Source organism: Photinus pyralis, unplaced genomic scaffold (genome assembly GCF_008802855.1).
Source record: "Photinus pyralis isolate 1611_PpyrPB1 unplaced genomic scaffold, Ppyr1.3 Ppyr1.4_LG3b, whole genome shotgun sequence".
Classification (NCBI taxonomy): Eukaryota; Metazoa; Arthropoda; class Insecta; order Coleoptera; family Lampyridae; genus Photinus; species Photinus pyralis.
The window spans coordinates 19,536,256-19,561,791 of record NW_022170510.1 but is presented as its reverse complement, the minus strand read 5'-3'; the positions used below and the strand labels follow the sequence as shown (position 1 = coordinate 19,561,791).

General features: G+C 37.4%; 1 protein-coding gene across 1 annotated transcript; it reads right to left on the bottom strand.

The window, feature by feature from the left end:
• Positions 1-3,753: 3,753 nt before the first annotated feature.
• LOC116166405 (synapsin-like) lies at positions 3,754-13,482 on the bottom strand. The gene is made up of 3 exons (XM_031481359.1): positions 13,438-13,482; positions 12,164-12,800; positions 3,754-5,778 (listed from the first exon to the last, which is right to left on the bottom strand). Exons 1-3 carry the CDS (start codon positions 13,480-13,482, stop codon positions 5,609-5,611), a joined length of 852 nt encoding a protein of 283 aa, XP_031337219.1. The 3' UTR covers positions 3,754-5,608.
• Between the last annotated feature and the right edge of the window lie 12,054 nt (positions 13,483-25,536).

Here is a 25,536-nt window from a genome sequence, read left to right as displayed (position 1 = left end):
GTGGATTGCCAGAATGTTACTGCCCTGAATGTTTGGATTAATAATTTATTTCCGTGGAAGAGAAGAACCACATGCAGTTTGCCCTGTCGCTGTATATGTTTTTCATCTCGCGCAGGCTGCAGTTCTTAGCGTCTCGCATTGCGAGAAAGGGGGGCCCTCTGATTAATTTCTCTTCTGTTTAAAATGTGGATTTTGTATGTGGTGTGGTCTGCTTCCGCTTGAATACCTGTGTTGGCATTCTCAGGTGTACGTGCACTTTTCACGTAATAAATGAATGGTAAGCAAGGTCGGGACACGGTCATGCCTGCTCTACGTTGTTTAAATTGAACCCTTGATGTGTTTTTTTTTCAGATAGTGTTTTATACCCCAATGATTTATTTTGTTCACAATTTGTAATTATGTCATTTTTATCTATCGTTTTTGATTAATTTGTTCTAGCCACATTTGCCTCTATTACTTGATTTTTGTTGTACGATTTGAGATGTTTGATTTTCGTATTTCTGTTTGCACATTGTTACCTGTAATTGATTTATTTCTTGTATTTGTGTTATGCCAGGTTTTTTTACTGCTGGTTCTTTTTTCCTGGCTTTTCGGTTTGGATTTGCTCTGCTGAACCAAGCCCCGTGGGTAATAAATTTTATTTTCTCATTCCCTTTCGGACGCACAAAAATTCTGTCTTTTATTTAATTCTCTTCCCGATTGTGTCTCACGTTCGAACGCATAAAAGACCGCCATAGGAAAATGACAACGTAGCAGTCCATTCGTACAATTTCGTCCAAGCCGAATGTTACCGAGATCTGAAGGTGGCGCGAACGTCCGACATTTTGACAGCTAAAGTTAGATGGCGCTGTCTGCAATTTGTTTCCCCAGAGTTGCCAACTGTAAGTACAGGGTAAGTAATATTTCCAGTACCGCCTGAGGACCCCTAGGAACATTACAGGGTGTTAACTGAAAAGTGAAGTAGTGAGAAGTTGGTTGTTCTGGGACACACGTAGGCAATTCGCGTTGAGCCGCGAATGTAGTAAGGTCAAATACCTGTAAATTACCGCGGAGTCTTTTGTTTGTGAAAAGAAAATTCACGCTCAGCCGCGACCGAAGTCAAATCAACCAACTGTGTATTACCGTGGGGTGTTTTTTAATTCGCGCGTATAAGCTATAAACAATAAATAATAATACAAAGGGTAGAGTAGTTTAATAGATTGCTGTGACATTCTAATAAACGAGAACTATTATTTTCGGAGAAATTGCACGCGCTTCGGTTAGCTAGCTTAAACAAAGTAAACGCGTAAAGTTTAAATGCGCGATTTAAAGGTTTTGGTAACCTTTAGTAAGTTATCAGGGATAATTTACGACTTAGAAACTACGTATTACCACAGATTTTAGTGTATTTAAATTTGTGGTATTACGTTAAATACAGACAATGTCGGAAGTTTTAAATGCGCGAAATTAAATTCTTGTGGCCTTAAAAACTAAAGAACTGACTTATTGAAATTCGTCGCACATCTGAGGCGGCTGGTCGTGAGCAATAGTTAGTTACAAATAAAAGTCAGGAAAATGACACATTACTGGCGAGGCAATACTGAAAACCGATGTTCCGAAATCGACTTTTTTAATGTACAATTTCTAATCATATAAAGCTTTTTATTAATATTAATGTGTCAGTTTTGACAGGAGTGTGGTAAAGTGGTAAGTAGTCAGGTAAAGTGTTACTGCCACTGTCATGGAAACTGACCTCAAGTGGGCATGAAAATGAAGGTTTCATACCGATTTCAGGAATAGTTATTGACATAAGAGTCAGAAAAATGATTAGATTACTGGTGAGGAAATATTGAGGCACGAAACCTCGTTGGGGCCGGGTACTTTAATTTCCGAGTCAAATAGTGTCATTTTACTGACGATTTTTGTAATGAATTTTACCCGAAATCATCTTTTTTAATATAAAATTGTAATTTGCATAGAACTTTTGATTAATGTCAATCTGTCGGTGATGACAGGAATCATTAGACATTACCGACATTACCAATGTGACAGATGCAGCCGAAAATGCGACCGGTAAGGTGACATGGTGCAGGAAAAGTAGTCAGATAACGTATTTCTGCCACTGTCATGGAATCTAAAATTTCCAGACATAAAGTAAGCATGAAAATGATATCATGACGATTTCGGGAAAATTGTATTTTTATACGACATTGGCATTTACCATCGGACCACGCAATTTTGAATGCGCGTAATTAAAACCATTTATCAAAGGTGCCATTCATTATGCGAGACCTAGGAATTTGTATCGATTTGGCTCAATCAGTTTTTTAACGACCCAGTATTGCTGTATGTTTAAGGGAACCATTTTTTGTATTCAGACCAGTAATAACTGATTCCTTTAAAGGTTGAAAATTTACATTTGTCTATCAGTTAAAAGGAAGTAAAGAAAACCTCTTAAAGATTCGGTCATTTACTTTAACCGACGTGCAAGACCGTTCGATTTTATCCATACACTCCCAATTTCTTTGTCCGATCGTGTCAACTGATTTACACGTTGTGCAAATCGAATGAAAAATCGGAAGTCTATGAGGCCCTTTACAAGATATTTCTCCTGCTGTACTGGCTATTAAGGATGTGGAAACCCTACGGAATCTAACCAAGGCAACAGGAGTATCCAATTTCAATAAAAGGTTGTTTTTTTTACCTACATGAAAATTTTCCACACTATCTGCGACGAAGATGAAACCTATAGACTGGAGTTCTGTTACTGGATAGGATGAAGCGACCTTCTCTACAAATTGAGTCGTCGCCTCGCAGCAGGATATAGGCATTGGTCTCCATCCAAATTTCAAAATCAATTCTAGCAGTCAAACATTGAAAACTGTCAGTGTTTGGTGTGCAGTTCAGTATAGAACAAAATTATTAGTCCTTATTTCATACCGGGAGAACTACATCTTTGAGCTTTCTACAAAGCTTTTTTGTTGCCTCCAATTGAAGATGGTGCTAATAAAGAAGAAATTTATTTCCAGTAAGATGGCTATTATTCTGCAAATCGCGTTTCCGCATTTCTCAACACTCATTTGGTTGGAAAATGGATAAACCTTTATGGTCCAAAACCTTCATGGTCCAATAGACAATATATTTTTTTCTTAAGCAAAAAGTTTATCGCCACGTATTTAAAGATGATGCTGAAATGCTGATAGAGAAATTAACTGAGACTGTACGAGAAAATATACCAGGAATGTTTATAGTAATTTTATTAAAAGAAGTGAGTTGTGCGTTACTAATGGGGGTCCCTAGGTTGAATAAAGCTTTATCTGGAACGTGTAGGTATACCTATGTAATTTACGTACTGTGCTTGTGTCAATATTTGAACTCAAACATAGTATATGTTGTCTGTGCTACTGGTATTATACTGCATACTAAGGACTACTTTGTTTGTAAAGGAGAGTGCCCACTAAACTTGGGGCCACCTAAGTGCCCTCTCCTACAAAATTCTCTCTATAGCTACGTCCTCGACCATTATTGGAGACTTCCTGAACCAACATCAAAGCACAAAATGGGTAGTCGTAATAAAAGGTGTTTACCGAACATTCTCGACATCAGATTCTTTGAAATATCTAGAGAACGCTGAAGCAGGCAAAAACGACGAACAGATAATACTTTCTAAAATGAAATTATAGACTGCATGCAAATCCATGGAGGGAACTAACTAAATCATGGATAAAGAACAGTTACACTATGACATGATTTTTTATATTCACAACTTAGGGTGGACACGCTGCTTGCCCGCATGTTGCATACCAAACTGATAACTAAGTTGCGGATAGCTAGGCGAAGATTGCTTCAACATTTATAATAATATTGGGAACGAATATTTTATTGTTAATTTTCTGAGAGGCGACACAGCGATTATGCCTATTCTAAGTGCTACATAGTATAATGTAAAATCTATTTCATACTATACAGAGTGTTCCTTTTAAAGCAGTGCACTCGAAGTATCACTTAAACTAATTACATTAATGGAATTAAAAAATCAGGCACGTAATTTTACAATTTCACCTCTAATTGTATAGGTAGGTACGTTTATAATTACGCAGTATGTTAACTAAATCATAATAAAATGCTGATGGTTTTCTTTCAAAGTATGATATATTTTGGAAACATACTGTGTAATGTTAACACTTGCAACAATTTTGTGCCTTTCTTACTGAATAATGGCAAACCATACGCCAGTTGAGGGGATTGTAAGTAGAAACCTAAGGATACCTTAAAATGAATACCCTGTAAATGACTTAACTATCCCGGTGCATTTCCTTCATTCTACTTCACTCAGAATAAACCCGCTAAGGTAGATTGGTAAACCATAAAACTCTTAACAAACATACAACAAAGTTTACATATGCCACAAAAATGACACTCTTTTTCAGTTGCCTACATTCATCTACTCGTACTAATGAATTCAAAAACTACCATCTAATTTTAAACGACCTACAGCAATGACGCCATGATTGGCATTATCTCAAATGATATGTGCCTAACCACAAAATCCAAACGAATGGAGCTATTGCTAAAATGCTGTAGAAAACAATCCCCCTTTTGCATCCACGTCTCTTTTGGATCACTTATTTTTTGCATTCATATAGGGCGCTGCTAATTTATTTAGTTGATGAGTATGTTTAGTGTGATTAGAAAATGTAGGTGTTCTCAAAGATTTTCTACATTGTGCATTAGATAACTAAATCTTCTGGCTCGTTGTTATGAAATCGATGAATCTCACATGGTTCAAAAATTGAAGCACGGAAAATGTATAGGATACATCAGATAAAAATTACATTAGATACATGGTATAATATACACAATCAATATTGTCACTGTACGTTAAACTTCTACTAATAGGTAATGGATTTCAAAAACGGCACTTGAAGTACCGCATCTCATCCTGTAACAAAATGATCTAGTATAACGACATCGGTTAATATTATACACTTTAACAACTACCCTAAACATAACAAAAGGTACCGAGTACCTGGCCTGAGGCAGTGACATAACATCCATCTTGAACTTATATTGCTGAGCGAATCGGCGATAAGTACACCCAATTTTAAATGCAGCAAACTAGCCACTATATGCATAAATAAATATCACATTTTCTTTCTTAATCGATATAAAAATCTCTACAAAATTCTAATCAAAGATCTAAAGCACACCAAGCTTGCACAATTTTATAAGATTTAAAGAGTAATACCTTAGTTTAATTTCTGAGTATATCCAAGTACACATCCATGACACTTACTACTAACAGCTCTCTCAACTCAACGCAATATTGCTGGACACTGACTTGTGTCATCAAAAAAATTATTGCTAATCAAAATTGCTCGATAAAACCGACTTGATAATTTGTGAAAAATTATTGCGGACCGTTTAATTCAAAATAATTTCCCTACTCTCTTGCGCTCTAACATTTATTCACTATTCTCCCATCTAATTTATGACAAACTTTAAGGTGGTATGTCCGACATAAAAAATTCGCCTACAATGGAAAATGAACGTTGACTCGTTTGCTGCGTTTAAAAGCGTCCGCTCATCGTTTAACATCGACTTATACAAGTGAAACCGTGACTGCAAGTTACATATCGCCGAAAATGCCCGCAAAGGTTTTTCTAAGGTTCTTCATTGTGTCCTCGGTGTCTTCGGACGAGGCCTGCTGACTCCCTTGACGCTGGAAAGGTCGAGGTGGCGGATCGGGGAGACGACCGGTACTTGGAGCGCTACTGCTCACGCTGCTCGATTGGGATGCTGTAAGATAATTTGATAATTTTAGTGAAACCATATTACGAGACATGCGAAACATACTATTATGAAATTCGTTTAGGAACTGGAGGTCAAAAAAACCGGACAGTGTACGTGGAACACCATTTCATGAAATAGAATAAATGCAAACTATTAACAGCAATTATACTGTCAAGTACTTTATATTGGGGATAGAATGAACACGGATATACTACTATCTTGTTATCAAAATCAGAACAGGTATAAGTAGTGTTTGTTTACATAAAATTAATTATTATTATCTACAGGAACACAGGAACTAACACTATTAACGACAGGCTAAATATAAAACGGTCGTTAAATAGATGGTTTATAACAGTTGAAATTAATATTTAAAAGTGCTTGCAATTACATTTTTAACACCTAAACTTAAACACGAGCGCGGATTTTATTCACAAATTTATCACTTCGACATCAATATTAAAATTGAAACTAAGTACAATTCAATTTACTTATACTTATACCAAACAAAAAGCTCTATTGTTAGCTAACTGCCTATTATGGCAAAATTTAACATAATCACATGGTAATCAGAGTTCCCAACCAAACAACACGGAAACTGGGCTATATCCTATGGTTTCCTGCGCTGCAGAATAGTGCGCCATCACGAATGAATGTAGTAGATGATGGTCGCACACAACTTTTGACAGGTATTTGTCCTATTCACATGTTCTATTATTCCGTCTAACTGCAGGTGTAAAACAGTGGCTCTGTTTTTAAGAATCCCAGGACTCATAACACCGACTCAAAGTTTCGTCTCTAATCGGTGTGTAGTTCCAGGAGTACAGTTCTTTACCAGAACGTCTGCAACAGTTGACGCTTCATTCTTAATTTGGCAAGGCGTGTGCTTTTCTGTCCATTTACTGAAATAGTCTATGACCACATCGATCTATTCAGTTCTAGAAGCTGCCTCTGGGAAGAGGTAACATTTTATTGCCTTATTAACTTTGGTCGGCGGCCTCATACAATAAATATCACCTTCTGTTTTAATTCGGTTTTTCGCCGTTCTCCTGGGAAGCGCTTTCGAAGTACACTTTAACGGTTTCAAAAAAACTTGCGCTCTTAATGTCAAATTTCTATCTTTTGCAGTTTCGATGGCCATAGTTAATAAATCGCAAGTCGAACGGCATTTAATAAGCCATTTTGGAAACATGCGTCTATAAGAGTAAAAATGTCTGCTGAACCCGAATTCGGATGTTGCCAAGCTGATTTTTGGCTAATTTCAAAATTGCGGTCAAATATATAAATTTTTATGCCAGACGCATTTTACATAGTTTTTCGGATTGAGGAGTTAAAAAAATTCACAGATTTCGCAATCTTTGCAACCATCGGAGACATTGGAAATGATAACCGTATAACCTATAAAGTCATAAATAACCCTTCACACGGAATAATCTCGTGTCGCAAACGTAAACTTTCTGAATAATACGCGGCGTAACATGCTTGTAATACTATCACGGGCGATGTGCGAGAATTTTCAATTCGAATTAACAAAACCCCTGCGCACTTTTAAGTAAGTACCTACCGTATCGACAGTATCCGCGACTTTTCCTGAATCTACCGATTACAGTCGAGTACGGTACAATCAACACTAGACGCGACACCACTTGTCTTCTTTTCTACTCGGCAAACCTGGTAAATTCATACCCATACAAAACATAAGCATTTCCAATGCCAAAACATACAGGAGGCACAGAAAATTGCAAAACTTACTGGTATATATTGGGTACATTATACAGACAACACGGTAACAATAACAATATAGGTACCAATAATTCTGACGACAAATGTTATATTTCGTTCAAAAATTTTAACGGAACTTAAATTTCTTCATCGTCCTGGTCATTTTTAGCGCATTTCCACAAAAATAAAAAAAAAATGCGCTATTGTGGCCACTTTGTCCGTCCGTCCTTTACGATTGAAGCAGTCACCAAGGCACTTGCAGATATTTGTGCACCTCTTAGTTCATTGCATAATTTATTTAATGTCAAGTTTTTAGTTGGATTAGTCTGACCATTGGATCTTATCGCATTTGCGAGACAATATGTGTGGCACAAAATGTCCCCGGCAACAGCATCATCAGAAGATGCAACTCTACGCCTTAAGTCATATCATACTAGGAGAGATTCTGAATTTTCTCAATAATTACGAACGTTGAAGCTTTAAGCCATCCTTGGTCGCTGAATCAGTTTGAAGGGTCACTAGAGGGTCCATATATCTAATAAATGGAAAGTATGACATAAAACAAAAAAACCCTGAGAATAGAAAACACATCAATTGTTTTAAATTTTAGAACACCAGAATTACAGATGTGAATTTCGGATATACTTGACATTTATATTAAAAAGCACAAAATTTAATAACAATCAAAATTTTCCGAGGAAAATGTAAAACACTAATGTAATTAATTCACAGCTTTTTTTTTGGGACACCCTATATATCATCACCGGATATATTTTCCTACATTTTTCCGAACTAGCTATAAAGTTAATTAACCAACCCTAACGGGTCTAGGACACTTCGCCGAATGCCCACAACGCCGACACGATTTTTTGAAGGTCCATATCGCCGACTAGGGACACTACGCCGACGGACACTACGCCGATCGTGCCCACATTGTCGACAAGTGTGCAAGGGACACAACGCCGACCATATGCCCACTTCGCCGACGGACACTACGCCGATCGTGCCCACATTGCCGAAACGTGTGCAAGGGACATTAAGCCGAACGTGACCACAACGCCGACTGTTCGAAAATCCAGGCCCCTCATACTCTGTCCAGTGTATGAGTTTGCATTTTAAAAAGTTTAAAAAACATGTCTTAAACCTACAAATAACCTAATATCCAAAGCTGCTTTGCTTCACACTCCGTCCAGTTTGATTAAGAATTTTCGTATGAGTCTGTAGTTCGAAAAAAGTTAAAAAAATATTCTGAACCTACAATAACCTAACGTCAAAAGCTACTTGGTGTTGCACACCGTCCAGCTTGATTAAGAAGTGTTGTATGAGTCGACGTTGTGGCCACGTTCGGCTTAGTGTCCCTTGTTCACTTGTCGGCGATGTGGGCACGGTCGGCTTAGTGTCCGTCGGCGAAGTGGGCATGGTCGGCGTTGTGTCCCTTGCACACTTGTCGACGATGTGGGCACGGTCGGCGTAGTGTCCGTCGGCGTAGTGTCCCTAGTCGGCGATATGGACCTTCAAAAAATCGTGTCGGCGTTGTGGGCATTCGGCGAAATGTCCCGGCCTCACTCTAACCTATATAAGTAATAAACCGATACAACGAAATATCGAAGGATCCTCAGTATTACAATCACTTTTAACGACAATTTATTTTAATCTTACAAAATACATTTTATAGTTAACAAAAATGCATCAAATTCATGTCTGGGGCATTGAGTCTTGGTTTTTTTTCCCAACGATCTTGGTGCATAAATAACGATTTTGACATGTTTTGGTCAAAATCCACGTGGTCGCCCAAAATGCATCAAATTCATGTCTTGGGCATTGAGATAATGCCCCTAGTATTTTCCCCAACGATCTTAGTGCATAAATAACGATTTAGACATGTTTTGATCAAAATCCATGTGGTCGCCAAAAATAGATCAAATTCATGTTTTGGTCTTTGAAATAATGCTCTTGGTCTTTTTCTCAACCATCTTGGTGCATAAATAACGGTTTTGACATATTTTGATCAAAATCCATGTGGCCTCAGAAAAATAATTTAACATTTTTGAATCACACACATGCGGTTATCAAACGTGCACGTTATCAAATCTTTCAGCATCAAGATAATGCGTTTGAAAGCTTTTACAACTCTAAATTCATGTGTAAAGAATAATTTTGGGTACATATTTTGCTCTAAAACTTTTGACCGAGACCACAGAGAAGAGTTATATTGAATTGTTACACATCTAAGAGTCATAGGGAATAATCTAGCGAAAGTCCGAACACGATACATGACCTAGGGAATGAAATATGTTAATTTTTATTATATTGAGTTCGCAGTTTTTCCTGTTCCCGATTCACTCGAAGTCGTATAACTTTTGTTCCTGTTGAACCAGCTTCCTGAAAATCAATAGCGTCCGTCCTTAATGTCCAACGTACCCGTACACCAAATTTCAACACAATCGGTCACTTTTAAAAAGAGTTAGAGCGCACACGGACGGACGGACGGACGGACGGACGGACGGACGGACGGACGACAATACAAAACTATAAAGGATCTGAGGATCCTTAATAAATTATGGAAGACAATTTAATAGTAAATAGTACACAATACAATAGATAGTGGCGCCATCGTGCTGTATTTGTTAACTCGTGCAAAATTCGGCCTGGCAACATCCATAATCGGATTCAGCACATTTTTTTACACCTAAAAACCATGTGACCAAAATGGCTCAAAAAATGCCGTTAGAACTTCGGTTAGGACTAAGGAACAGAGTCGTTTTTCGGTTTGTCCACTTAAATAGAAGAGATTTACATACAGTGTTCCTAAATATGATGTAACATACGGAAGGGCTTATTTTATAACTCAAAGTTCATACAAACATAGGTCCGCATTCCGCGAACATTTCGTTACCGATCTACAGGGTGTTATAATTTCAAGATTACATATACAATACACAAAATGCGAACTGTTAAAACTAATAAAAAGAAGAGATTATCCAAATAAAACCAGAGCCAGCTGGACCATTTTAAAAGTGTTACTTTCATTTAGCTACCTACCGAAAATTGATTTGTAATTTTTTTTCGACAACCAAAAGTTTCTAAACAAAATTTCTTGTTTTACGATCTACCGACCCTTACCAGCGGCGCACCGAACAACATTTTTAGAGGTAGAACAGACAACATGAGCTCTGAAAAAACATCTCCCTGTAGATTGTCACTATCATTAGCATGACCCCCAAAGCAAAATGTTTCTGCCCTTCCCCAAAACTATTTCGAAATGTGAATCCAGTTTAATCACGATTGAATGTGTCATGTGTCCATAATGGGTTTCGTCTGTATGAATTCAATAAAGTAAAATGAATGGCGGGAGTAATAGTAATTGCTTGACAATAGACAATATGGTAAGAAATCAATAAACGGAAAGCGGATGTATGACGCCTTGAAATATACTGAGTACGAATGCAGATTGCAGGACTGCAGGAGATATAACTTTTTTACTTGGTTTACAGTTTGGATGCACCAAATTCTGCCCCTTTGTGGGAGTGAGACAGTTGCGCGAGAGATGCGCATCATTCAGTTCATTGAGTCACGGTAATAAAATTTAAATACGAATCCGAAGGAAGTGGTCATACCGTCTTTACGCATAGGTATAGGGAGTTATGAAAGCATAGACCGAGAAAGGAAAGCTTTTATACATGTTCAAGAAAAATTTCCACGTATAAGCGATGCTAAAACCAAAGAAGGTAGATATATTCGATGGACCTCAGATCAGAGAGCTTATGAACGATGAACTGACAACTTCAAACAGACGTGCATTTCAGTACATTTCCTGCATTGCCGCGTAGATTTGTTTCCGGATAACTGCGGAGCAATCTCCGACGAACAGGATCGGGATATTTTAACATGGAAAGCAGATACAAAGGAAAGTGGGACCCTAACATGCCGAATGTATCTAATAAAACTGTACCTAATCAACATGTGTTAAATCGAAAGTTGTCACAGAATGATAAAATTATCTTGAACCCACGACAACATAGAGAGAATATTTCTTAGAAATTGTCTCGAGCAAAAAACATTTTTTCGACGAATGATTTGAGGAACATACTTTGAATTGTCTTAATTTGTATATTATGTTTCAACAGAGTAGTATATTGTAGCGAATCTTCCAGAAATCCCGAAGATATCGAGGCGCCATGAAAGATTATTCATCGGCTATCATGAACGAAGGCGGATTGACGTAATTTTTCGGGAAATGTGACGTGTTTTGTTCTAGAATGTTCGAAAACATTCGGTAGTACTCGCGAAATAGTATAAGCAAATCGAATTGCGTTTCAGGAAAGTTCCAATTTCAACGCGGAAGTAGTAAATGTTTGGTACTGTCACAAATCAATTCATTTCAAGACTGTTCTTAATTTATTGTTAATTAATTGTAAATAAATAAAGCACGTACTCTCACACCAACGCAGCTTATTTTCTCATTTTATGTTAAGGCTATAAGCTCTTTGCATAAGACGTCTATGAATTAAAAAAAGTTGACATTTGTTGACCACTGATAATTAGATAAACACAAATTGGTGTGTTTTGTTTTGTAGCTTTCATGACACCGATCTACAATCATGTATTTCGACCAATTACTCAAAAGTGTTTATTTAAATTTTGATTAAATCTATAAAATAATCCTCACCTTGACTATCTCTCCTTCCAATACTAGACAAAGATGCATGTTCAGATGTCGGAGGGGGAGTATCCGAATGTGTTAGGCTACTCAAACTTCCCAATATTCCACGGGGTCCCACGGGGGGCGGTGGAATGTCTTCGTTAGCCGGTGGGGTTCTTGGTCTACAAATTGCCTGCATCCTCGAAACAACCAAATCGGCAATATGACGTCGATCCTCCTCCTGCGAATCACCGAGCAAGGTGAGCGCGCTATCGTTGACTTCAATGATGTATTCCTTGCCATCCTTGCTTACGACCACCTCCAAGGCGCATATGTCTAAACCGCCAAATAAATCCGATACCTCGTCCACCCAAGCCCGATAGCGTTCAGGCATTTGAATTTGCTCTAACATCGCCGAACCGGTGTTCGTCTTCCAACAGCCCGATATTGACTTACGCATGAAGGCTTTGTAGTTGGTTCCAATTTTTTGTACATGAATATCATATTTTGAGTCGACGTACGCTTCTACGGTACAGTACGTGTTAGCCACCGCAACGACGCTGGCCATGTCTTGAAAATCGCCGATGTTTTCCACCTTCACCTTTCCCAAACCACCATGTGCGTGTCCCAGTTTCAGTACCACGGGAAACTTCGACGCTGTTATCTGAAAGAAACAATACGTCAATTAGCACAATGATCACGAGGTTACTACCTATATATAACTCTATTTCTGTACACACAATAACGCCAACACGAGATTTAAAAAGACGTAAACTCAAATTTATCTCTCCATAAGAAGAAACCTATTTATAAGACAAGTTGCAGTCACATAAACGTAATCCCAAGCTCAGTTGCTGCTTATAAATTTGATCAAAAATAAAAAAAGTTAACTTTTAAAGCTCACTTCCACGCAAACGACTCCGACCAATTAATTACAAATTGTCATAAAGCTTTCAGTATGCCTGTTTATTTCCGGACGGATCGATATCCAGTCTGTTTATTTTTAACACAATTCAATTTCAGTATTTTATGTTTCGGTCGTTATCATTTGTTCGCAGACACACAAATAGAAACATTAATATTAACTGCTTTTCCACCTGTCAAGCCTCACGGTTTTTGGTGCTAATCATTAGTCGGATACAAAGGAAAGGGCTTTAATTAGTGAAAAACGGAAATTTGATTTCATCGTTAATTATGATCTATACTGACTTCATTAAGTTAATTTTTAGTTGGTTTTCAATTGTAATTAGCGTTCGTAGGAAATAGTATTGGAGAAATCTTAGCAACGGAGTTTCTTTTACCCTGCGGTTGAAGTGAAAAAGCTCCAGTAAAGGGCGGTAATCCATTTATATGACCTTTCCTCAGTGCCCGCAATGTTCTCATCTTACTGCCATCCATACAAAAGCGAAATTCGCAATAAAAGCCAACATTTCCGTTACTGCGTTCATTGCCATCAAACCTTCGTATGGTGGAACATGCTGTATATGATAAATGTTTCAAATCATGAAGTAAATCTGAGGGAAATAAGCACAAACTTGGTTCGTTGCATTTGAATTTGGATCTCTGTGTTGTTTTTGCTTTTAGAAATATTATAAATGCGTAATTCTTGTTTAAATTTTATCGCTTGTGTAATTTATTCAATTTAGATAACGTGTTAGAAGTAAGACACATCGGGTCATTACGGAGGAGTTTTATCAGGCGAAAATTAACTAACGCTCCTGCTTCCAAGTACTGCACATTCGTATTGGAGAAGTGGGAAGGTTTCGCGCGTTCGTTGATTATCGTTTAATTTGAGACAACGAGTAAACGAGGCTACTGCTGCTGTTAGTTTTTGCGACGGATGAAGAGAATGTACATCTGTTGACACTAATTTACGGGCAGTCAGTTCTATTTTTTGGTTCGTCATTTTTTAAATAATAAATCTGTGCAGAGGCAAGTTCACCAAGATTTTTGCCATTATCAATTAATTAATTTTGTGTTCATTCGAATCCAAAGTGCAACCCAGATAGAGTTTTCATGTCAGATTTCTTTTCCATTCGTGTCCAAGAATTGTTTCAGGTGTTTATCAAAAATGGTGTAATTCTTTAGAATTTTCGCAAGTTGATCGAGGCTATCAAGCCTTTCAAATTGAGAAATGTTAAGTCAATATTAGCATTTTTCTTCGAGTAGATGCCGGATGTGTACGGAGAGAAATTATAAAATTCGAAGTTTTTAATTTTGATTTTGAAATTCAGTGAAAAGACGTGGAGGATTGACACCGGCATACAACGGAAAGATAGTAAGTGGGGACATTTTTCTGGTTTATTCTATGTTATTTGATGAACATTAAATTTATTTCGTTTTAGATTTAAGTGTCTTGTTAATGTGGAAAAGTCTAGTGGTCATTTGTAAAATAAAATTTTAAAAAGTGCATGTGAAAATATAGCAAGTAAATTTTGTGTTGGCCCTTTGAAATCATTCTTAGCTACGGATAACGGGGTGACAGTTTCATTTACTTTGATAAGTAATAGCCCCGAAATTCGGCGTGATATTTACTCGTTTTAGTACTCTTGGGTAGGTGATCCAGCCGAATTACACAACAGTATTTTGTAGGATTTTCTTTGACCATTTGCGGTATAAAGTTCACGTTTTCGGTTTTCTTTTAAAACAATTCAAGATTATTCATGCATTCGAATTTATTAGAATTTTATATTGAATTGAAACGTAAATCTTTATGTCCAATCAATTTAGTAAACTTTTATTAGAGTACGAAAGAATGTTTTTTTTTCCAATTACGTATTTCAGCTACTGCCTCATCTCATCCCTATTTACTAACGTGTATTTTTTTCGTACCTCTGTGAGACGTACCAGGGCAGTAAGCTCGAGTTATCTGCGAAATTCGTCATAAATTAAATTTTTTTTAATGTGAATATGATACTCTTAGAAATATACACAATGTCCTAACGGATATTTGCGCCCCCTCCCCCCTCATAATATTGGTGCAAATAAAATATAAAAGAAATATACACAATGTCTTGACGGACATTTGCACCCCCCCCCCCCAAATTACCAAATTAATGTATTAATAAAAACCCAAATACCGGTTGAGGGGACAGTTTGTATACAAAAATAATGTACCGTTATGTTAGGGGTTACCACTCTCTACAAATGCCTAAATGGGACGACCGGTCAAATAACCGATTTTTTAAAAGGAGTTTTCACTACATACAAGCGTATTTTTTTTTAATGGGGCGATCAGTTACTAAGAAATCGCACTTTAAAGTTTCAAATTTTAATAAAAGTAATAAAAGCCCAAAAAGATTTAAACCACCACATGGATTGGTCGAAGTGGCCTTCACTAGCTTCCATACAGTAATATAATCTTGATTCAAACCCAGATTTGACATTTCTCGAGACCAGTTTACTGTCCAGAATTCAGCGACAATTCTTTGTCGTAGTACTATAAATTTTTGGTGCCAAGCTGCCAAAGAAGCGATACAGACGATACAGTTGTTCGTAATAAAATACAGTAAGTGTGCCCCTGCGTACAGCTGTACAGCTGCGAAGCAAGCAAAAAAGAAGCTGTTTTCCAATAACATTTTCGACGCTTCTCAAAGAAACCTAGATGCGCGCTTGAGCAAACCTATAAAATCTATGCTCAGCAACTCAGACGCAGATAAATCGTGCGACAAAATGATGTCGTGTAAACAGCGATTAGGTTAAAACCTTATGTTTTATCATCAAAATTTAATGGAGATTTCTTATGAAAATTACACTCGCGCCCCTTCGATTCAAAAGATAAATTGTAGAGGACTAAATTCCCGCAAACCTACACATTTAGATGCTTGTTATTGTGAAAACTTTGGTGGGAAATTTAGTACCCTACAGTATACCGTCTATAAATTTCTTCGTATCTCTTAGGATTTTCCCTGCGTTGTCAACAAAATGTGCGAGATCGTAATTTTCGTAAGAAAGCACCACAAGATTGCACTAGCACAAGCCTTATATACTCCAACGAACCTTTCTGCCTTTTTCTTTCGCTGTATCGATCACGTTATTGCTATTCGCATTAATCTCCCACATCAATCATCATAATCGATTCAGGTCGTCGGTTACTGTACTGTACATACATTTTCAGATATATTGCTCGCCAGGAGAGAATGTCGGTCACAGAACACTTGATCCCGATCTACAATCGTGTGTGTTTCATATTAAACCACACGATCATCAAGTGTTCTGTGACCGGCATTCTCTCGTGTTCAGTGTATTAAATATGTAAATTCCCAGAAAGACATGACAATTTCCAGACAGATCTGTAAATTCCCAGAATTATCTAGCAATTCCTTCAAATTCCCTGATAAATGTGTATAGACTTAAAGTCCACTCAAACCGATACAGGAATGCGGGCACTAGGGCAAGAGCGGTATGGATATTTGTAAACCGGGTTATGCAAGTACACATACGGATGCGGCGATTGGCACGTATATACCTACCGCTGAAAAAATATATCCCGCAACCGTACCACTCCCGCTCCCGTGCTCGTATTCCCGCGTCGGTTTGAGTGGACCTTTACACATTACATTTTCACAAGAAGTAACTTAACTCTTCTACGGTTCCGTACGGACACGAAGGGCGTCTTTTTCCAAAAGTGTCTTATCCAGCCTCTTTAGGCTTTAAAGGCACGTTTAACCCTGAACATGGTCTCTCACACGCTGGAATGGTATGGAAACTACCTACTTAATTGATCACAGAAAGCCTTGAAATCAAATCGAAAAAACAATGAGCGAGCCAAACCGAACTTTACTTTTTCATTGAATTGAATTGTGAATTGAAATAAATAAATAAATAAATTGAATGCGTTATTTATCGGAGTTCGTCGATAATATGTCGAACAGACAGTATCAGAATTCCAAGAGAGGCTACATACATCTAGTTGTGTCGGTCTCTAATTTGCCTCTCATCGGGTACCTACATCGAAACCACAGATATAGGTACGTTACGTATATCTGTGTCGAAACTGAGAAATCAAGAAAGTCGAGAAGACAATAATGGCTTCTGCGAAGGCTGGATTACATGGGAACCTACGTATCTAAAAATCTTATGGTAATCCAGTTGGTCATATCATTAGGATGAGAAATCGACGACATAGGCATCCCACTTTTGTGGACTGCGTCAAAACTGGATTGTTTGAGGGGCAGTTCCTTGAGGAAGCATTTCCTACCATCGATGTATTTAGAGAAAGTGCTCATGTTGGTGTCCTTCTTTTTTCTACCTACTTCACTGCTTGTTTCTCCCTGCAGTAGCCAATTAATTAACTACTTTCCGATTAAAACCTTAATATCATTAGATACACATCACGCTAACTTTTACACGCGGAAATGTTATAGCAAAAGCATGAAAGCCCCGAGCATTCGAACGTCATTTTCGAGCAAATCGCATGCATTCTGTTCTGATTTTCATTAATAAAAAAAGCCTTCAAGGAAACCAACCACATATTTTGTGTAAATGCGTGGCCAGGTTATTTTAATGCAGGAGTGCAGACTGCTTTTAAATTGATATTGCAAACCATTTGGCATTTGGCAACTAACACCGTCGCCCGAAATGGAAATGATCTCTAGTAAAATTAATTACCCCGATAATTGCAGTGGAATTAGTTTTCCTTTCATCGCTACAAGCTGGATTAAAAAATAATCAAAATTTCATATCATCGAAAAATTCTCAAAATATTTTCCAATTCACAGCTTCTATTTGTTATGACATTGACAATTCGGAGGGTAACGGGCCAATGTAAATAATGTTAAAGAGTTAACACGAAGCATCTCACGAATTTTTTCAGTAATCCATTTTTAAAAGCGCAAGCAGACATAAATAATATTTCGCCTGAAAGCTTCACCGATGCAATAAAAATTGTGCAAATAAATTGACTTACGAATGGGTGTTTACAAAACGCCGTTAATTCCAATTTATAACCGCAGCTAAATTATTATCGTGGTTTTTTAATAATGTTATATGTTGCGTATCTTAATGATGGTGTATCGCAACTTTTCAATTATACCCTATCATTAATTACGGTAAGATCCACTCGTGCAGGAGGGGTGGCGCTCACGTCTTGATTGAGCTTTACATTTACATGCTTTAATCAAGAAATGTCTACGCGTGAAAATAACGGCCGTTTAATAATTACAAATACCTTAATACAGGGCGACGCAATGGGTATTGATGGTTTTAGGAGCGTTATTATGGCTATAGTAATTAAACGATTAAGGCCAGGCCAGAAACATATATTTTTATTACACATATAATGCAGTTTTACAACAAATTTTATTTTTTAAAAACAATGTCTTTTAAGTGTGTCTAAACATTCCTGCAGTCGTGAACGAAAAAAAACTCTCTGTAACTCGTAGCACCATCTTCTGGTTTATGGCTCTCGATTTCGCGAGTAATGTTGCCTTTTACAGCTTCTAGCGTTTGAGGTCTATTTTCGAAAACCCTAGCCTTCAAATATCCCCATAAGAAAAAGTCAGGGCTGGTTAAATCTGATTCGCGCCGAAACTGTTGCTGGACCTCAATAACAGACTCCGATCAGTGATACGCTCTAACGCAAAAACTGCGTTGATTCACTGTCCATTTAACCATGCCATGGCTACTAAACTGCATTACATGAGGAATATTTTAAGCAGTAGATTACCCCCTCCACTTTTCTCATATTCGGACGACGGACAGTGATGTCTCAGAAATCGTCAATACCCATTGCGCCACCCTTTATATTAATACAGGAAACTAACATTGAAAACCGTTCGCAAATTACAGCGCCACGACGTCGCGGTAGGAAGTGTCAACAGTAAACTGTCATACTTGGTTTAAACTTTATTGATGGTTTTACGTGCTTTGTGATAGTTATTGTTGTGGATAAATTGATAATATTGTGGTATGTAGTAATATCAGAATATCACATATCTTAGATATTAAATGACCTTGTTTATATAATTAATTTGTTCCTTTATTTTTCGTCATTCCACACCGGGCCGTGTAGATGGCGCTCTTTTCCGTGTCTCGCGTTACGTAAACGCAAATAGTATGTAAAGCTGAATTTATAGTTCCGTAACCGCAACACCGTACCGTAACGTTTGGAATTAAACCCTACTTGTTGCGCGTGAACATTTATAGTTCGCGTTAACGTTGCGTTAGAACGGTTACGGTACGTAGGAAATGCCCAAATCTTATTTCTTACGGTCAATCGTGCTAACGCGCTTGTCTTCGGTAGTACTCGGATAATTCAAACAGTTGAGTTTATCCTGACGTTCGTTTCGTTTATTTACAATAATTATTGACACTTGTTGGTTATTATTATTTTGAAATGCACGTTACTCTTACTGACAGATGATATACAATGGCAGAATTCGTTTCGCACTAATGCGCAAGCTCATCTCTTACCACTACGGGAACTATAAATCGTATAATTTTCGGTAACGTAAGATTTTACGGTTCCGTTCTTACGGCTACGGAACTATAAATCCGGCTTTACATTCCCAACATTTCATTGGCGTGTCAGTTCCGTAGAACATAAAGGGGTTTATAGTGTTATTACAGTAGAAAATGCGAGTAGTTTTTACGAAAGTAATAATTAAAATGGTGCGTTTAATTTGTGGGGCACTTAGTAGTACAGAAAGTGGAATTTCATTCTATGAGTAAAGCCGGATTTATAGTTCCGTAGCCGTAAGAACGTAAGAACGGAACCGTAAAATCTTACGTTAACGAAAATTATACGAATTATAGTTACCGTAGTGGTAAGAGATGAGCTTGCGCATTAGTGCGAAACGAATTCTGCCATTGTATGTCATCTGTCAGTAAGAGTAACGTGTATTTCAAAATAATAATAACCAACAAAGTGTCAATAATTATTATAAATAAACGAAACGAACGTCAGGATAAACTCAACTGTTTGAATTATCCGAGTACTGCCGACGACAAACGCGTTAGCACGATTTACCGTAAGAAATGAGATTTGGGCATTTCCTACGTACCGTAACCGTTCTAACGCAACGTTAACGCGAACTATAAATGTTTACACGCAACAAGTAGGGTTTAATTCTAAACGTTACGGTACGGCGTTGCGGGTACGGAACTATAAATTCAGCTTTAGTTTATTTTGCTTTTTTTTATGTTAACCATTAAATTCCCTTATGTGGCAATGTATCAAATACTGCTCTACTTTTCGTCAGAGATAACTATCTGTAGCATTGGCTTGGGTAAAATTTCGAAACTTGTGACGTCTTCCAGCAACCTGCAATAGAATCGGTCGTGCTAAATTCCCGAATTTGGGTGTTTGATAGATTTTCCAATGGTCGAATTGATTTAATACTTAGCGGAAGCATCTTTAATCAATCGATTGCTCGTTGTGCCGACAATTTGTTTTTGGACGTTCGGTTACAATTTTTTCCGAAATAGACTTTTAATACGGAAAACTCAAGCATTCCAAATCGAGAACACATGCCGACCATACAGTAAATTTTGAAGCCATTTGAGACCTACCCAGTTCTTTTCTTTTATGTACTCTCTGAATAAGACAGTCTTTGCAAGGGGGTTAATATTTAGCCGAATCCGGGGAAATAATCGGCCTACTGCAGATGAGTGTGCTGTAAAACATCCCGTAGAATCATTAAGATCTTAAGGGCAGCCGAACGTAGATCATGAGAGAAATTTACCTGGAGCACAAGCACAAGCTTTGTTACCTCCGTAGGAGTTATTTTTGGTTACACCAGGAACCTGTGGAATTGTCGACACAATTTATCGTTAGCGGTGACGTACCTTCAACTTTTTTTTTCTTTCTTTGTTGTTAAGACCTAAATATCTATGAACAGTTTATTTGACCCACATGTGGAAATGGAAATTTTTACGTGTAATTAGTATGCTTGATCTTTAGGACGGTTTAACTATCAAATACGAATTACTCTAGAGAAGTAATCACTTGGAAGGTAAGAGCTCGTTACTACGATTAACTTCAACACCTCAAGCTACCGATTATAGTACCTCATTGCAATTTTAATTTTTAGTAGTTATACTTGTTGCTTAGCGGTACGAGGTGTCACATAACTTCAGGGGTTGTTGGTGTGTTAATTTTTGTGTTACTAGTTCATGGGAAGATTTCATTTTTATTTTTTTTTTATTTTTGCATATTATTTGATTGCTTAATAAACGATAATTTTCTTTGTGGGTCAATTGTTGACTTTTTTTATACTGAAGTTACCTTTCCTAATTCCGGTGGCTCCAGATAAAATTGTTAGTGGAATTAGGTGGCGCCCGAAAGACTTGAATCGAAGCACTAGTAAGTATTAGTGATGGAGAGTTACTTGGAATCTTTTATAATAGTTTGTTGTCAAAGTTTTTTTTATTCACTTACCTACTGCCCTGAGTAAGAGCATATCTCTCTACGCTGTTAACTATTTGGCTAACGGAGCTAGCTGGCCGATCAGTGGCGTGGGTTGATTTCAAATTGCACATGGTATTTTATAGTGCCCTGCATTCCAAGCTTGCGCGTTATAATTACGCTTGCAGGCCAACAGAGTAATAATGGTTTTTAGCTGTACTGTTGCACACCGAATTATTATGAAACTTTATAATCTAACTTGGTTTCAAATCACAAAAGTCAAACATACCAATATCCGGCAGCTTTATAATTTGCTAAATGCCTTCAACTTTGCTTCATTTCAGGGCCGTAGCCAGAGGGGGGCGAATCAGGGCGCCACCCTGGCAGGCAAAATTTTCGCCCTGGCAGGAGAATAGCGATGAAATTCTAAACAAGGATAAATTGTGCAATACTCTTGTGCAGATAAAGCGCATTTTCTTTAAAACATTTATTTTGTCTTTGTAAGTATCCTTCTCCCACAATCCACTCTTGAGGTATAAGGAATTATAACCTATCACTATAAGCGGTTAAAATATTGTAACGGAAACGCTCCAGACATGACGTCGCCTTTGGCGCTCTGGAATTTTCTACGCGCGCGATAGTGGGATTTGTATAGGAATATTCCAGACTTATCCGGTAAATTACGCGAGTGTTCTTGACTTACATTGCTTGCGTGTATAAATGGTTGCGGACCGAACATCGCAAGCAGTTTTACTACCGAACGAGATCGAGTACGTATGAATCATCGAGCGCGGAAATATAAATTGCGAAGTGTGTGATATAAATAGTGAAGTGTGTGATATAAATAGTCGATATAAATTGTACGGTTTTTATAGTGTTTTAGTTTTGTTTAATAAATATTGATATAAATCGAACCCGAATTTATAAATCACGTTACAATATCTTAACCTTATGATATCCAACCCAAGCCATAATACACTTTACCCAAACTCGTCCTGAAACCTTCATTTTCATGCCTACTTTCTGTCAGGAAATTTGAGTTTCCATGACAGAGGCACAGCAGACGACGTTTCCTGCCGCATGTCACTTTACTGGCCGCACCTGTCACTTTACCGGTCGCACCGTCACATTTTTAAATGTCTATAATTACTCCTGTCATCACTGACATATTGATATTAATCAAAAGTTCTATACAGGAAATAAACAACTCAATTCCTCAAAACGTTCCCCATGGATATTTAATTTAATTAAATAATATAAAAATAAAATAATTAAATATCCATGGGGAAGGTTTTGAGGAATTGAGTTGTTTATTTCCTGTATGGTTCATCGCCCCGTTTAGAGCATGGATCAACCACGAGTTTTTTCTGACCAAAAGTTCTATATACAAATTGACATTTTATATTAAAATACAATTTCGGGTAAAATTTTAATACAAAACTCGTTAGTAAAATGACATTACTCGGGGCCACGCACTTCAACATTTCCTCGCCAGTAATGTATCATTTTCCGGACTATTATGTAAATGTCTATTTAATACTGCTGCATTGTCTGTTGTTGGCTGATAATTTGTTAAAAGCAATGAAATAATGAATCAATGACCTTGACCTTCAACTTTTGAAAAAATTGCCCCCCCCCCACCCCCACCCCTAGTTAGCGCCCCGTAAACACCGCTTTTTTAATTCGCCCTGGCTATAACAATCAAAGCCCTGATAGCAACAAACCTCTGGCTACGGCCCTGCTTCATTTAATCATGAGGGAGCTTTACGATTATGGATAATGAAGAATAAACGACCGAGTTGGACTAAAATAATTCGTGCGTTGTGCGACGGTAATTAGCGAATCGGCTTCCCAAATTTCCCTTTTTACAATTAATAACTGATCGAATCTGGATATAACACAATAATCGCTTTAGGTCATAAAAGAACGGTAATAAGATAACTTTCACAATTTCGAACTTTACCTCTGGATTCATATATACGTGCGCAATTCTGGTCTCAATTATCGTCAACGTTTTTATCAACATATTCATCAAAAATACCGAAGTGAACATAATATGCTAAGTAAATGCCAAAACACTGCCGCGCCGTTTACTCTATTCAGAATGTTCGTGAAAGTTGCGAACATTGATTTGCAAAAGTTTCAATCCAATTTCTCCCATATTTGTTTACTAGCACACGAGTCCAAAATGAAGGGCTCAAGGCTCGAACCCAGACGTCATGATATTCGAGTTTCGTACAAATTGTTAATAATCACGAACCTCTTACATAAACTGGAAAAAAATTGCGAAATTTATACAATGCCGCGTCCATGACCAGTTGATCTAAATATTCTAAATAATTCGCTTCTCGCCTCTACGCGTTTAGCACCTAAACCTAAACAAAAATCTACAAAGTGTTAAGTGATTCAATTTGGTGTATTCAGTACCTACGTATCGAAAATTTCTTAATAGTTCTACAGCCATGGGCGTACACAGCTTTCCGTTCTTGAGGTATAAGGAAATATACTCGATGACGAGAAGAGGTCGAGGAGGAAGGCTATGGTTGGTAGAAATTAATTCTTTCGTTGAGACCATTCATTAGAGTACCACAAAGGATAAAACTAGTTCCATCCCCCCCACCTTGCCCTCCACCCCGTACTTTGTTAAGAGAACAGAAACAAGGGCAGTAGTTGGTAGAAAACGGTTCCTTACCTTGAGACCTTTAATTAGAATACAATGAGAGATAAAATTAATTTTTAACAACCCCCACCCCTCCCTTCAGGCCCCGTCGCAAACCAATCTATTTCAGTCTTTCATTAGAATACCGTGAAGAGTAGAACATGTGTTCACCCCCCCCCCCCCATGTTCTAAAGTTTAACTTGGCACCACTAAAGGCAAAATCTGAGCCCAATTGCTTGTCGCATCTCAGGAAATAATTCGGGGGGGGGGGGCTTTTAGACAGAGAAATTTGATGGCCGTCTCGCACACCTTCAATGTGTAGGCTACCTACTGCAAAAAAATCTTTAAAAATGCGCTAAAAATTACTATTTTAGCCATAATTGCTAATTTTTTCTATACAACTGTTATTAGGGGGGGACGGGGTCTTTGAGAAAAGAAGTTCCACTTTAGTGCACGGGGGGTTCCAAAACTGATATTAAAAATTGGAAAAATGGTTAAGACTAGGTCATTTTAAATGAATACCCTTTATTTTTATAACTGTGCACAAAAAACGTTGTATAAAGTAGTCTATTCCAAAAATTTTTTAATATTAGCTGTTTCATGTTTTTTTCTTCTATTACAAACATATTATTAAGTACGGTTTTAAGGATTACTGTTAGATGGCCAGTGTAACAGGTGGCTATTTTATCGTTTTTAAAATAAGGTTTTGAATTTGTATTTTGTTAAACATAGGGAAATTTTGACACCGCTTCATAGTAAACTTAAACTAAAGTAAATCTGGCGATAACAAGCGATAAAGTTAAACGTATTGAGGAAAGTTACGTTCATCCCATTTAAAGTCGCATAAAAAAGCCAAAATGCGGGTTTCCTATTGGTTCATAAGGCACGCCAATCGAGATAGTTGCGTTTAGAGAATAGGTCCCGTTTCAGATTTTCTAACGGCAAAATTGTAATAGCTAAAGAAGTGGGAGAGCGAGAATTCTAACCTAATTTTCGAGATCGGGCCCGTACTACGTGAGTTAAGCTGAAATTTAATTGTTAGTGCGAGCCCGTACCGATTTTTATTATTACTCTTGGTTTATTTCGCGTAAATACAAGAGGTTTTCGTTTAACTTCAGTGGTGACCACATATAAATATCGGTATGTGAAAAAATGATATTCTTGCGTATATGTGAAAATTTTCGGTCGAAATTCAAGAACTAAAACGTGCATTAACCTATTAAATGAAATCTATACGAATAGTAGTAAAGAATTAGCAGTTTAGGTTCGGAGAAAAACATATTAAATAGCAAGAATTACAGTTTCCAGTGGAGAAACATTTAAGCAAATTCGGATTTGTGACAAATTGCGGGTTACCTGCAATTTTATGTGTGCGAAAACGTAGACGAATTACAC